The sequence below is a fragment of the Lygodium microphyllum genome, chromosome 2 (genome assembly GCF_053477565.2).
Source record: "Lygodium microphyllum isolate KBCC chromosome 2, Lygodium_microphyllum_v1.1.10, whole genome shotgun sequence".
In the NCBI taxonomy this organism is placed as follows: domain Eukaryota; kingdom Viridiplantae; phylum Streptophyta; class Polypodiopsida; order Schizaeales; family Lygodiaceae; genus Lygodium; species Lygodium microphyllum.
Window position 1 is genome coordinate 100,512,133 of NC_141136.1, and position 16,243 is coordinate 100,528,375.

The following is a 16,243-nucleotide window of genomic DNA, read 5'->3' on the forward strand; positions in this document are numbered from 1 at the left end:
GAGGAGGATGTGCCCCATATTGATGATGAGGGTCAGGTCCTGGACCACCATGCGGAGTTGCAAATAGTGGAGCGAAACTCCCAGATGGACTTGGATAGCTTATTGCAGGCTGGTCCTCCATCCACCGGCGATGTTATGGACTCCCAGGTTAGTTTTTCACAATTTTGTGGCTTTTGGTTATGGTTATGGTTCAGGTTAGTTTATGGGCATTGTGTGGTTAGAATTACGTTCATGGTTATTGTTTATGGGCATTGTATAGTTCATGGGCATTGTGTAGTTAGGTTATGGTTATGGTAATCGTTTATGCTTATGGTTCTGGTCATGGCATTGTTGGTTGTGTAGCTTATTATGGTTATTGTTTAAGGTTATGGTTATGGCATTGTTTATGTTTATGGCTATGGGCATTGTTTATGGCTACGGGCATTATGGTTATGTTTATGCTTATGGTTATGTTTATGGGCATGTTTATGGTTATGTTTATGCTTATGGTTATGTTTATGGTTATGCTTATGGTTATGTTTATGGCTATGTTTAGGGTTATGGTTATGTTTATGGGCATGTTTGTTGTGTTTATGGCTATGTTTATGGTTATGTTTATGCTTATGGTTATGTTTATGGGCATGTTTATGGTTATGTTTATGCTTATGGTTATGTTTATGGTTATGCTTATGGTTATGCTTATGGTTATGTTTATGGCTATGTTTAGGGTTATGGTTATGTTTATGGGCATGTTTGTTGTGTTTATGGCTATGTTTATGGTTTTGTTTATGCTTATGGTTATGTTTATGGGCATGTTTATGGTTATGTTTATGCTTATGGTTATGTTTATGGTTATGCTTATGGTTATGCTTATGGTTATGTTTATGGCTATGTTTAGGGTTATGGTTATGTTTATGGGCATGTTTGTTGTGTTTATGGCTATGTTTATGGTTATGTTTATGCTTATGGTTATGGCATTTTTAAGGGTTTAGGGTTATGTTTATGGGCATGTTTGTTGTGTTTATGGCTATGTTTATGGTTATGGACATGTTTATGGCTATGTTTATGGTTATGTTCATGCTTATGGTTATGGCATTGTTTATGGTTATGGTTATGTTTAAGGGCATGTTCATTGTGTTTATGGCTATGTTTAGGGTTATGGTTATGTTTATGGGCATGTTTGTTGTGTTTATGGCTATGTTTAGGGTTATGGTTATGTTTATGGGCATGTTTGTTGTGTTTATGGCTATGTTTATGGTTATGTTTATGCTTATGGTTATGGCATTGTTTAGGGTTTAGGGTTATTGTTATGTGTATTTTATGGTTATGGTTATTGTTTATGTGTATTTTATGTTTATGGTTATTGTTATGTATATTATGTTTATGGCATTGTTTATGGTTATTGTTATGGCATTGTAGGGCGAGGGGAGTAAGCCCTTCACGTCGCTCCTCCTATCACCTCGACCCACCCCTATCACCATCTCCTCCCCTCTTGAGTATCCAAGTGACGCTTCGCATTGCATATTCACCATTGGATGCAATTCGGTTGACACCAAGGTGAATTGCTCTCCTGCCAAGATGAAGGGGCAAAAAAGTGCCACCTCAAGGTGCGTTTTTTTTAAATCCAATGCTTTCATTGTGTTGTATTTCTTGTACTTGTGATTGGTTGCATTGTGTGTGGTTGTTTTTTGGTATTATTTTAGGTTAGAGACTTCCGCAAATATCGAGTTCGTGTCTCTATGCTCAAAGCTCCGTGTGGATGTCGACCGGGCTTTGTTGGATGCATTGCGGTGCGTGGAGGAGGCATCCACCCGTACCATGAATTTGTTCGCCATGTAAGTTTGTTAAACTAGTTATAGCTCTATTGGTTGTTGCCTGATGATTAGGACTAGGGGTTTTGTTGTTCTACTGAACTAATTTGTGCTTTTATTCATAGTTGGTTATTGTTATTGTTATGGTTATGGTTATTTTATGGTTATGGTTATTGTTATTTTATGATTATGGTTCTTGTTATTTTATGGTTATGGTTATTGTTATGTGTATTTTATGGTTATGGTTATTTCATAGTTGGATGGAGTATTTGATGCCGAGAGAGCACGTCCATGATGTATGCTTTGTGGATAGTCTGTGGTTTCCATACATCAATATGGTTGAGCCACAAGACGATAGTGTTTCGTTGAGGAATTACTTTGATAGTTGTGATCCCACGATGTCCACCTTTATCTTTCTGCCTGTGCTTGAGAGGTTAGTAGTCCCTTTATGCATACTTATTGTAAATGCTTTATCATAGCCCTTTGATGCGCTAGTTTTAATAGCATTCTTTGATGTGCAGGTCACATTGGTCTCTTTTTGTGGTCTTCAACCCTTTGCTAAGAAGGGTTGAAAAATTACCTCAAGATCATGGAGCCATCCTATGCCTTGACTCCTTGGAGTACACTGATTTCACGGCATGTCTACCTTATGTGCACAGGTATCGTAACATTCTATATGCACCCATGCTTTACGTTGTGTCACATATGTATTATGTTTATCTCTTTTGTGTCTATGTTTCAGGGCCGTGTTTGCACTATCAAGGCTTTGTACTGACCCAGTATGCGCAAGGTTTTTATCGGACGTGGAGAAAATGAAGCTCATCCACATTAAGGTATGTACTAAGAATGTGGCAGTACTACTGACACTTAGAGATGTAACATAGAGAAGTTAACATAAAGATGACTATAATCCCTTTTCGCAGGCCCCTCAACAGACAAATGCGGTCGATTGCGGATTTTATGTGATGGCTTTCATAAGACTACTCATCGAGGGTGGTGTGGTTGGGAAACCAACCAAAAACTGGGTAAGCCTATACTGGTATAAGTGCTTTTGCTATGCGACTTTGAATGGTCTTGTGTGCATACGTCAATCCATAATCAACTTTTTGTATTGCAGTTAACTAGAAAATGGTTCAATGCCACCTACATTACCACTTTGAAGGAGGACCTTTACCAGTGGGCGCTTGGAGTGTTGGAGCGGTGATCTTGTGTGGTTTTAGTCAATTTGTGACATTTAGCTAGATTGTGGCAGTCATGGACTTATGGTCTCACTTATGGTCATGAACTTGGTTTGTGACAGACATGTACTAAGATTTGAATTCATGGTTCTTTTTGAAATCATGCATCTTTTTGGACTTTTTCTGATTCTTTGTGTGGTATAGAAATCATTAATTGATCTTATCTCAATGTTACTAATCTCACGATTCAATGTTACTAATCTCACGATTTAATGTTACCAATCTAACGATTTCATTGCACCATAGCACTTCATTACATTATTCCATAGGATTCTTTGTTTAGAAATCATTAATTGATCTTATCTCTCTCTCTCTCTCTCTCAAATTGACCATAGTATCATGAATTGAACTCATAAACATTTGCTTATTTGGTTGTGTAGTCACCAATGATTCAATGTTACTAATCTCACGATTTAATGCTACTAATCTCATGATTTCATTGCACCATAGTATTGCGGTTACATTATTCCATGGGATGTGTGGTTCAACTTGCTTTATCACATGTGTCAACTATGCTTCCCAACAATGCACCCATCATTACTAACTTAAGCTATCAATATTTGCGCAACTCTTTAAATATGAGAGCATGTCACATCTGGATTACATGAACATGTAGTGATAAGAAATAACCTGTTGGATGTGTTGCCAAATATACACACTAATTTCTAACTAGTAAAATCATATAATTATCCAATACGACACTACCATAAAATCCAAAACACCACCATAAAAACTAGCTAATTCCAGCAAATAGAGCAAGATAAAATCCAGGAGAACGTTATCCATTAGATGGAGAATCATGTGTACAGTACAAACATTTTGAACCTAGATGCCAAGACTTCTGTGATCGTGGACCCATCAGGGAACGAGAGAGAAAACTGACGCTCCTCATTCTCACTGTTGTAGGTGCAATACAAAATACGACAAGTGCCAATGTAAGACTCACCATACAATCGCACCGCCTTGCCGATCAAGATAGAATCCGCTGGATGAGGAGCATACCGCAGGGATAGAGGGAGTAGTGCATGGCAAGTATTGCATGAATACACTGCGAGAGGGTCCACCAAAAATGTTTTGGTGCAGCAATGAGGACAATATATCCGCGGTTTTGGGCTAAACCTTACACGACCCCTCCCTCGTTGATGCTTGCGCCTTAACACGCCTATAATAGATGGACGCTTGGGTTGTGATGAGGACTCCCCCCTCTCATTTGGACGATGACGATGATCCTTGCCATGCCCTAGGCGCGTCTGTGTCACATTTTCCTGGATCTGATAGATCCCACCCTTTTTAGGCATGTCAATCTCCTGTGGTGTGAACATGTGAACAAGAGACTCTTTAGCACTTTCCAGTTGGCGCATACAAGCATCCATCTGTGCCGCTGTGTAGGATGGAATCCCATCCTCGATCCTTTGAAGGAGGTCTCTAAAGTCTGCGATGGAGGACACGAGTTCCCCTTTCTGCACGCCACCATCGGAAGATGATCCCTCCAATCCTGTGATTTTATCGCCACCTGGTCTTTCCTTTATGTCATCAAAGACATGCGCACTATCGATGATGGGGAGAACCTCATGAAGGTGAGGAAAATAGCTCTTCAAGATGAGCCTCAAACCATGAAGATGTTTACAGTCAGTCGACCAATCAGGGCAATCACAGTAGTTTGATTGTACACTTACATGATACCATTTTGCATGTTGGGTGGTGCTTGCTATTTTAAACAACATGGTCCCCTCGTTAATGACTTGAAGAGAGGATGGATCTTGCTCATACCGCTGAAGAATCTTCTCCCCTGCTGCCAATCTAGCCGTATGACTCTTGCTTGACCCATAGACTTTGAAGCGCTCAGAATCAGCTGGCATAAAAAACATGTATAAGACAACAATGCGTTTTAAGGAAAGGTCAAAAGTGCAAATAGAAAGGAAATTGACCACATTACCTATCTCTTGCTTTTGCTTGAAAAACTCCAAAGCCGATCCACCCATTCTAGAACCCGACGATGAGTCACCAACAAGGGCGTGCAGCAGATCCAAAATGGACCTGTTGATCCTAGCATCAAGTAGAGTGTACTTGATATATTGCCAAAGTCTCTCGATGAGGTTTGTTGTGTCGACATTGCCATGTGGAAACATGCGACCAAACTTGGGCCATCTTGCACGCCAAATACAATCTTTCCCACACCATCCATTGGTAACGTATCAGACCACATTCGGATGAGCGGAATAACGATGAAGCAATTGCTCAAACATATCATCAAACTGCGACTCTGTAGGGCAATGCATAAGATTGGACAAAGAGGCATACACATGATCGCGCTCATCTGTAGGGACCTTGGTTCACGCAAGAACATGTAAAGTACTCACTGTCAAGCTCATGGAACTCACAAAAAGGCAATGCTTAAAAGTAAAATGGTATTGAAAAGGTGTACCTGTGGCAAGAGATTTTCAACCCATGCTTTCTTTGTGTGGAACCAGCATAGAATAATATGGCATGCTCGTTGACGCTTGTTGCCACCAAGGTAGTCAGTGGTCCAACAATGAGGGTCTTCCAGAACAACCTTCGAGAGCGCCTCCAGCTCTGGCTGGGACTTATCAATCACCAGGGCAGCAGGGCGAATATCTCCCATCCTAGAGAGGACTAGTCTCATGGTGATTTGCAAAGCCATAATCTCTTGGTTTGACCCATTGTCGCTAGTGCATAGCATAAACCAAATAGGGATACCCACCCCATGTTGGTTTGGTAAAACCGCCGCATAAAGCGGAAGACCAAACACATTGGTCTTGAATGTGCTGTCGATTGCCCAAGCATTGTTATTTGAGAACCTCTTACTCATTTGCAACATCCATTCGTCCTGGACTATCAGTACGAATGGTTTGTCCTTGTCCTCTATGGCATGAGGATTGTATGGTTGGCAATAGAGTACCTAAAAGACCATGTAGATGATAGTATCAAATAGATATACTAATTTTCACAGCTTATAAACGTTTATGAGAATATGTCAAATACCTTGTTTTGATCTCGTAGACGGAGAGCCTCCAAATACATTGCCATCCAATCATCCTTCGAAAGTTTGCCTGCAACAGGATGACACATAGAACATTGACGCTCAAAGCAACCTAGAACCATAGACAAAGGCTTAGAAGGTAGCATACCTTCAGTTCGAATTTGATATGATAGTGTCTGTACCTCCCTTGGTATCATGAAGAACCTGTAAATGACACGATCCAATGGAGAGGCATTTTTCAAATGAAACCGCTCCTTGCTAAGGCTCATCTTCGCAACGTGCCGACATGTCCCAACGTCAAACAGGTCATCCTTGCAACAATCAATCACAGTTGGATGCACGGGCAAGTGATACAAGTCGGCACGACATCCAGGTACATGACCCTCGTGTGGTCCATGGACTCGTATAGTGACATCATAGAGATCGTCTTTGTACTCTATTTGCACCTTGAAAGGGCAACCACATTTCTTCGACGTTCGCAACCTGCGGATTTGGGATCCCTTTCGAGTTGCTCTACCACTGCGATGACATGCATATTCCACTATTGTCTTCCCTAAACCATGCTTTTTGGTTGAGCGAACCTTGCCCAACCTAACACTGTGTTCAAGCATGATTTCTTAAAGCCTCCGCTCAACAAGAGATCTATCTACAGTAAACTCCAAGATGGGTGCTCTTCTTTCTTGAACCTTCCCATGAACGAACAATGGGCCTTTATAACCATGGGGCCTTGTGAACACCTTGCAAGTACACCCACTGATGAGATCTCTCACATACGCAAGAGGAATGCCATGCCTTCTCAAGTCAGTACACCACGTGGATTTGATGGAATCAATTGTGACATTGATACCCTCGTGAGCACCTGTAACCTTGTTTATGTGATTTTCAAGGAATATGCTCTCCCACTCCTCTATACATGCAATGCGCAATGATGGCTCCGATTTCAAGGCCAATGTAATGTATCCATCGCCATTTCTACCAATGCAAAGACCTTCTCTGATTCTTCTCCACTTCTTCAAGTCGAGCAACTCCCTCCTGTGGAGTTGCTTGAGCACCTCCAATGTGATGGCCTTCTGCCCGCTCAAATCACTGACCATCAAGCTGTAAGTATCTCTATTAAAAGAGAAGTACTTCGATGAGGTATAGGTAGTTGGGCTTGGTGCATTGTTAGTGATTTCTTGTGGTGCCGAATCATTGTCTCCACTTAAGAAATCAAGCATCTCAACCTCGTCGCTTGATGATCCATCTAATGTCTCTTCATCCGTGTCGAGATCATCGATCTCAATGTCGCTTTCCATAATCCATGCGTGTTGACTACATACGTATATATCACCAAAACATCATTCCAATGCCACAATGCATCCAATGCAAATATGAGAGGAAGAAAGAGAGAGAGATATGCACCTTGTAGTGGAAGTCATGACCAAGAAATCGTAATATGAACCTCAAACCTTTGTTCCAATGATCGCGTGAGCTTGTATGCGCTTGGAATATGGGCATCCAACCTCGGTTCACAACAGCACACGAATGCGCCCTGCGTGCAGGATTTTCCTGTGGGTAATACCGAGAGCTTTTCGGCTTTCGGTACCAGGTCAACACAGTTTACTTTAATGGCTGGGTTTACTTGTAGTCCACGATTCAAAAATACGTATCAGAGATAGTGGGCCCCGCTGAATCTACTATCTCTTACTGCCAGCCCATGCCATCAATTTTAACGACTGGCGGTGCATTTATAGTCCTGGATGGGTTTACTTTTGCATGTGGCTGCGAACATCCCCGAATTTCGAGACGCCGTTGCTCCGTCAGATCCAAGTTTCCGGCTGGTTGGGTTTCTATTTGCGGGTTGGGTTTTGTTAATCTGGATGGGTTTACTTCTGCATAAAGTAGCGGCTCTGATGCGAGCCTTTTTTCGGGGTGAAGAGGAGCCGTTGATCCCAACTCCCCGAGGTCATAAAGACCCCGTGGGAGATAGTGCTGAGGGTCGACCAATAAGGGTGGTGTCATACCAAGCGGTGTTTAGACGAGCCAATAAGGAATTTGTGGACCCGCAAGGGTACCCTGTGGGGAGCCGTTTCGGTTTCGCAAATAACTAGGGTCATATGGGGGTTTTTTGAGGGAAAAACTTTATCACAAAAAACCCTTGATTTAAAAATTACAAATCATTTAGATGCCTTCTCATTTAGAGTCTTCCACGCCTAGCATTTCTCAACCTGTCAACACAACAACAAGGGTTTTGCGCAATCCTCCCACCTCTGCCTCCAACCTTCAACAATATGCTTTCTGGGCACCATTCTCGCAACATGCCCCTTCCAACACCGTCTTCCATGGCCTTTGTCTCCCTACAATAGTTCGAGACAACCTACCTGCTTACACTCGCAACTATATGGAAATAAATAGTGGTTAATGTCAGCCCTCTAACTACACAAACACATGCTAAACCGGTTGCAATTCTTCGAAGTCTTCAAGATGTACATTGCTTGTAGTGATGTTAAACAACAATGATGAAGCAAATGTAATGTGAATTCCAAGAACATGAGAGCACAAATAAAAAAGAAGCTTAGGACAACCTATTGCACAGCTCGAAACTATTTAGAAATAAACAATGGCTCACGTTAATCCTCTAATTGTGCAAACATGATGCCAGGAGGCATATTCCACGGTGGATTCCGTGAGGTTTCACGGTGGATTCCGTAAACTTAGATGACCGGGGCTCATACACAAAGAGGATTCTTTGTGCGAGAAGTTGATGGGGACGCCTGTCCTTTTCAGGCGTTTCATTAATTTAGTGTGTACATGGATGATTCCATAGCGGGTGATTCCGCAAAATGCATATTAAATTAATAAATGTTTATGAGTTTAGAGTGCGCACTCGTAATAAATTAAGGTCAGGATTTATTTCTAACCAGTTGATTTATTTATGTAGCTGAAGACTGCTAGGTATTCACTTTTGTCGGTTTAATTGTATTATTTTACTAACAATTGTGAATGCTTCAGTTGATGTGTAGAGATAGCAGCAGTGGCGGAGGAAAGCATTGGAGTTTAGCGAGTATTCGACCTTTGGACTATATTTTGATAGGCGCCACGCCTATATTTTGTTATGTCTATTGAGACATCGATTATTTATTATTATTTTGTATGCGCCTATGGGCACGGATATGTTATTTCTATTTGGACATTGAGATTGGGCGTGCCAGACTCTATGGGCACCGTCCATTAGCTTTATTTTCCTATTTTTGTAGAAAGCAAACTCAAAAGCTAAAAGCTTGTCATATTTTTGTAAATTGGGCTATTATTGAGCATGAAGATTGGAAATATACATTAAATACATGCTTTGTGAAGCGCTCACACAAGGCATGGGGGAGATTGAACCCAATTTGTCTCTTGCCTCTTGTCGTGCATGCTTTTACATTGTTTTTTTGTGCAAAAAGGTAGAGTTCATTGTTCTTGGGGACCTTCAAGGATTCACTACGTGAGCTATCTGCGAACGATCTGCGCACCAGTGGTATCAGAGCGGAGCAGAGATCAAGAGCTTCCAATCGCTACCAATCTCGGGCGAAGGTGGAGCTCCAGGAACAAACGGGCTCTACAGTCAATCTCGTCGCGAACCGTCGATACAGGCAGACTTCTGGCGATCAAGAACCCCTGTTTCCACTGTCAGATCGCGAAGGACCAGGCTCTGCAGGCGGAGGACCACGCATACATCTCCATCATCAAGTCGTGGAGTTACAGAGATAAGCTCTCTTCATAATCAAGTTAATTATCATAACAAAGCTTAATCTTAAGCTTAGGGAGCTCTAATATTCAAATCGTGGGCAAAACGGCTTCATCCCGTGATTTCCGACGGAAAAAACGGCCCCCCCCCACGAAATTAGACGCCGCCTGCTAGTCCACCATTAAGCTTATTAAGCTTAAGCTTAATCACTTAAGCTTAAGCCACTGCAAGACACACAGGGCAGACAAGTTGGCAAACTTCAGGTCCCGCACTTCTGAAGTCAAGTTCAGCAAGTCAATTGAAATCAAGTTCTGCAAGTTCTGCAAGTCGGCCTAAGTTCAGCAAGTCAACAACTCTGCAAGTCTACTAAGTCTACAACTCTGCAAGTCAGACTAAATCAGAATTGACTAGTGCTTAAAACTCCTAGAAGACTTGTTCGTATGCAAAAACTCTGAACTGGAAAGTTGTTCGCAGCAAGCTGTTCTACCTATCTACAAGTTCGTTGAAGTACTTTCAGCAAACGGATACAGAAATATTACAGATTTTCTGAAAATATACAAAGAAATACCCAAAAATACATAGCCTTGTAACCCCAAATTTGAGCTACGCTCATCTCGCTAACCTGATTTTGAGTGAGAAAGGTTTATTGAGTTTTACAGGATGACTACCCCAAATATGGATGATCCTATGGTTGAAGACGACCTACCTGAGCCTACCATGGAACAAAAGTTGGATCTAATCATGCTACAATTGGAAGAAGAGCGAAGGGCTAGGCAAGCATTGCAAGCACAATTGACAAAACTTCAAAGAGCGTCTACTGATAAAGAAGAACCACAAGCTGAAGATTTGATTCGCCGTACCATCGACGCCACTCTTGAAGCACAAACCATTCGCAAGGAATCCAAGATAAGTAAACGAAGTTTCAAATTTCGCACTTTCAATGGCATACGAGAAGGAAAGACTGTTTTATCATTCATTAGCCAGTTTGATGACTATTTCCATGAGGAAACTTATCCCGAAAAAGATAAAATCAAGTGTGTTACTAATCATCTGATAGACAGAGTATCACTTTGGTGGACTATAGTACGCAAGAGCATAGAATGTCCTGCTACTTGGGAAGATTTCAAGAAGAAGTTCATGCAAAATTTCCTTCCACCGCAATTTCATGAGAAGGCTATCAAGCAATGGAATTTACTTCAACAGTGAGATCGTGAGCCTATTCCACAATATACAGAGCGTTTTTGGAATGCACTCCTACAGCTATGCATGCTTGAAGACGTACCAGAGATGACACATAAGCGGAAGTATATGTCTGGACTTCTTGGACATTACTACGCTGAAGTGAACATGTTCAAGCCTGCTACCCTTGAAGACGCCATCTCCTTAGCTCACGACACTGAAGATAAGTTACGCGGAAGAGATAGACGACCACAGCAATTCCAAGCCAACGGTAATTATGGATCTAAACAATTCAATTCCAATTTTAGAAGGTTTAATCCAGGTCGTTTCTCATCACCATCTTTCCGCAAGAATTGGCCTAAACCATCTGCATTACCATCCACTGTCAATCCAAATCCTAAGCCTATTCCACAAGTAAATCCAAATGTACCCAGACTTCCAGCCATTGCAAATAATGTAACCAAAGCCAAGCCAATAGTATGCTACAAGTGTCACCAGCCAGGGCATCTCGCAGCAAATTGTCATTCAAAGAAGCCATCAGCACATATCAACTACCTTGGAGCCATGGACGAAGACGAGCATGAGGATATGCCTGACTTTACTGAAGATGAGGATGAGGATGATCCTACTCCTACTTCCGACACTTTACCAGGTATGCCTACTTCACATTCATTGTTGACTATGAAATGTATGGTGCATGGAAAGGAAAGAACTATCTTGCATGATGATGGTAGTACCCATGACTTTATTTCAGCAAAATTGGTAAAGGAATTAAAATTGCATACTGTACCTACGCATTATCGCATAAAAGCTGCATTTTTAGGCACTAGGTACAATGGCACACAAGAAGTACAAGATTTAGAAATTCAAATTGGTTCATATATTGAAAGAAGAAATTTCTTAGTTATCCCATTACAGTCAAGTGACATTATTCTAGGAATGCCACGGAGACACCAGCATAATCCAAATATAGATTATTTCACGCACACAATGAATATTAATTTTCAAGGAAAATCTATTACATTATATGGTATGCATGCATCTCATATTTTTCCACTGCTTTCGCATACTCAAGCAAAACGTGCACTACGCAAGAATACTAAATCATATCTCATTTGGGTGAATGAATTGCACGTAAAGGAAAATCATATGCACCCTAGGCATAAGGAATTTCTTGCATATTTTAAGGACTGTTTTGCAGAAGACCTACCACCAGGTTTACCACCTTCACGTCCAGAAGACCATAAGATTGATTTAATTCCTGGCACACAACCACCTTGCAAAGCACCATATAGGCACAATCAAATAGAGCAAAAAGAAATCCAGAGTCAAGTTGAAGAATTACTAAATAGAGGCTTAATTCGACCTAGCAGTTCTCCATTTGGTGCACCTGTACTCTTAGTCAAGAAAAAGAATAATACTTATCGTATGTGTATTGACTACCGAGCATTAAATAAGATCACTGTAAAGAATAGGTATCCTATACCTAGAGTTGATGACCTTATGGACAAACTGCAAGGATCTTCTATATTTAGTAAAATTGACCTTAAGTCTGGATATCATCAGGTGAGGCTAGATAAATCCGACATATTTAAGACTGCATTCAGGACACAGTTTGGCCATTACGAATTCTTAGTCATGCCATTCGGTTTGACCAATGCACCTGCTACTTTCAGTAGAATGATGAACCGTATCTTTCTGAAATATCAATATTGTGTGATTGTTTTCTTTGATGATATTTTGGTGTTCAGTCAAAGTGAAAAAGAGCATTATGAGCATTTATCATTAGTTTTTCAATTACTGAAAGAAAATCAATTGTTTGCAAATCCTGAAAAGAGTGAATTCTTTAAGACAGAAATAGAATATTTAGGTCATATTGTATCAAAAGAAGGAATTAAAGTTGATCCTAAGAAAATTGATGCAATATTACATTGGCCTGTTCCTAAAAATGTACATGAATTACGCTCATTCCTTGGTCTTGCTAGTTTTTATAGGAAGTTTGTACGTAATTTCTCATTACTTGCTTTACCATTAACCAAACTTCTTAAGAAAGGAATTGTTTATCAATGGACTGAAAACCAGCAGAAATCCTTTGACTTACTAAAACGTGCATTAACTAATGCCCCTGTTCTACAACTGCCTGACTTTAATAGACCATTCTTTCTAGTTGTGACCGATGCTAGCGGATCAGGAATAGGAGCCGTATTAATGCAAGACAACCATCCAATAGCATATTCTAGTTCTAAGCTGAAACCCTCTGAGCTCAAATATTCCACTTATGACAAAGAACTATTAGCAGTTGTACAAGCATTAAAACAATGGAAGCATTATTTAATGGGTTCAGAATTCATGATAAAGACCGCCAGCAAAGCATTAGACATCTACTTAGCCAACCCCAAATTTCTGACCGTCATATCAAATGGGCTTCCTTCATTCAAAGTTTTCATCCTATCATTCAATACCAACCTGGAAAAGAAAATGTAGTTGCTGATGCATTGAGTAGAAGACCTGCAATTCATAATATTTCTATCATATCTTTTGATTCTTTGATTGCTATGAAAGACACATATCACCAGGATATTACTTTTCATTCTAATTGGCAAAAATTAGTTCAAAATAATTTCATTCCTGTTGATTCATTATCATATAATGATGGATTTATGTTTTTTGAAAAGAGACTGTGTGTTACTATTCCATTCCGATCTTTTGTTTTGAATGAAATTCATTGCCCCCCATATCAAGGTCATAGAGGTATCATATCTACATTACGCATGTTAACTGAAGATTTTTATTGGCCGCATATGGATGCAGATGTATCTAATTTCGTTTCTGAATGTTTGATTTGTCAAAGAATAAAGAGACATCATGGTAAACAGTATGGATTATTAATGCCTTTGTCTATTCCATCTAAACCTTGGGAACATATTTCTATGGATTTCATTACTGGTTTACCAAATACTAAATCTAACCATGACATGATTTGGACAATTGTAGATAGATTTAGTAAGCAAGCATATTTCATTGCATGTAAGAAAACTTTAACAGCATCACAAGCAGCACAGTTATTTTTGAAAACTATTTTTACTAACCATGGATTGCCAAAAGTGATTATTTCAGATCGTGATTCTAGATTTTGTAATAATTTTTGGATTACACTGTTTGCAAATCTAGGCACAAAGATTGATTTCTCATCTGCATTTCATCCAGAAACAAATGGACAAACATAAGCCACCAATAGTACCATTTTAGATCTTTTACGTGCATATACTATCTCTAAACTTCAGACATGGGATACTCATTTACATTTATTACAGTTTGCATACAACAATACACCGCACACATCTACAAAGAAAGCACCTTTTGAAGTTATTTATGGATATAGATTATCTACACCTATTGCATCTTTGTCTAATAGAATTCAGAGTGCTGATGATATTGCTACTATGCATAACAGTATTTTTGATGAGCTTAAGGATATGATTGCTAAAGCCCAACAATCATATACCAAACAAGCCAACAAGAAAAGACAAGCCATGAATTTCAAAGTTGATGATTATGTTTGGCTTAGAATAGAAAAGCGTAGACTGCAAAGTGTAGATAGACATCCAGTTGTCAAATTAGCTCCTAGATTCTATGGACCATTTAGAATCATTCATAAGATTAATGATAATGCATTCAAGTTAGAATTGCCATCTCATTGGAAAATTCATAATACATTTCATATTAGTTTATTGAGACCATTTAGAGGCCAATTACCTATCCACCATGTCTATGAAAACCCACCTTTATTAGAAGAAGAGACTGAAATACTTGAACCAGAAGCCATCATAGACACTGACTACATGACCACTAGAACTGGCCGAAGGTATTCTAGATATCTAGTAAAATTTAAGAACCATCCTGTAGAGGAAGCACAATGGATGCACGCTAGAGACTTAAATGCTTTCCCCACTCTGTTAGCTCCACATTGAGCTAATAGCAATTGAGGTCAATTGCTATCCCACCCCGGGGGTATGATGCCAGGAGGCATATTCCACGGTGGATTCCGTGAGGTTTTACGGTGGATTCCGTAAACTTAGATGACCGAGGCTCATACACAAAGAGGATTCTTTGTGCGAGAAGTTGATGGGGACGCCTGTCCTTTTCGGGCGTTTCATTAATTTAGTGTGTACATGGGTGATTCCATAGCGGGTGATTTCGCAAAATGCATATTAAATTAATAAACGTTTATGAGTTTAGAGTGCGCACTCGTAATAAATTAAGTTTAGGATTTATTTCTAACCAGTTGATTTATTTATGTAGCTGAAGACTGCTAGGTATTCACTTTTGTCGGTTTAATTGTATTATTTTACTAACGATTGTGAATGCTTCAGTTGATGTGTAGAGATAGCAGCAGTGGCGGAGGAAAGCATTGGAGTTTAGCGAGTATTCGACCTTTGGACTATATTTTGATAGGCGCCACGCCTATATTTTGTTATGTCTATTGAGACATCGATTATTTATTATTATTTTATATGCGCCTATGGGCACGGATATGTTATTTCTATTTGGACATTGAGATTGGGCGTGCCAGACTCTATGGGCACCGTCCATTAGCTTTATTTTCCTATTTTTGTAGAAAGCAAACTCAAAAGCTAAAAGCTTGTCATATTTTTGTAAATTGGGCTATTATTGAGCATGAAGATTGGAAATATACATTAAATACATGCTTTGTGAAGCGCTCACACAAGGCATGGGGGAGATTGAACCCAATTTGTCTCTTACCTCTTGTCGTGCATGGTTTTACATTGTTTTTTGTGCAAAAAGGTAGAGTTCATTGTTCTTGGGGACCTTCAGGGATTCACTACGTGAGCTATCTGCAACCGATCTGCGCACCAAAACACATGCGAAACACCGTTGTAGTTGTTCATAGTCTTTGAGACACATACTGCCTACAATGATGTTAGACATCAATGATGAAGTAATTGTACTTTGTGGTGGGCAAATGTAATGCAAATTCTAGGAACATGATAGCAAAAAAAAAAAAAGAATGCCCTCCCACAATGTCTACTCCTGCCAACCACACAAACATAAGCTCCATTGATAGCTACAAATAAAATGTATAGATCCATTGGGGGATATTTATACTGTGAATGGTGCAATTGTTAGCAATGTAGAATGAAATGTTGAAATATCCATGTTCCTATTGTATTATGCAAATGTGAGAGGATTGCATATGTTGCATACTATTTGAATGCATTGATGCTTGAATTTCTCGAATGACATGATAGTAATAAACTAGGACTGCAAATAGAACGTGTAGCCTACAACATGAGGTCAATGCCTA

At 39.9% G+C, this 16,243-nt stretch overlaps 1 protein-coding gene and 1 pseudogene across 2 annotated transcripts; one reads left to right on the top strand and one right to left on the bottom strand.

The window, feature by feature from the left end:
* Positions 1 to 3,045, top strand: LOC148040085 (ubiquitin-like-specific protease 1C). Of its 2 annotated transcripts, XM_087666048.1 has the most exons (7): positions 1,488 to 1,586; positions 1,683 to 1,814; positions 2,047 to 2,223; positions 2,312 to 2,449; positions 2,533 to 2,623; positions 2,714 to 2,815; positions 2,908 to 3,045. In XM_087666048.1, exons 1-7 carry the CDS (start codon positions 1,558 to 1,560, stop codon positions 2,992 to 2,994), a joined length of 756 nt encoding a protein of 251 aa, XP_087522174.1. In that variant the 5' UTR covers positions 1,488 to 1,557; the 3' UTR covers positions 2,995 to 3,045. The 2 variants fall into 2 exon arrangements, with proteins under 2 accessions (XP_087522179.1, XP_087522174.1); XM_087666053.1 differs by lacking the exons at positions 1,488 to 1,586; positions 1,683 to 1,814 and adding an exon at positions 1 to 147.
* Positions 3,046 to 3,801: 756 nt separating this feature from the next.
* Positions 3,802 to 6,655, bottom strand: LOC148040086 (uncharacterized; annotated as a pseudogene).
* Between the last annotated feature and the right edge of the window lie 9,588 nt (positions 6,656 to 16,243).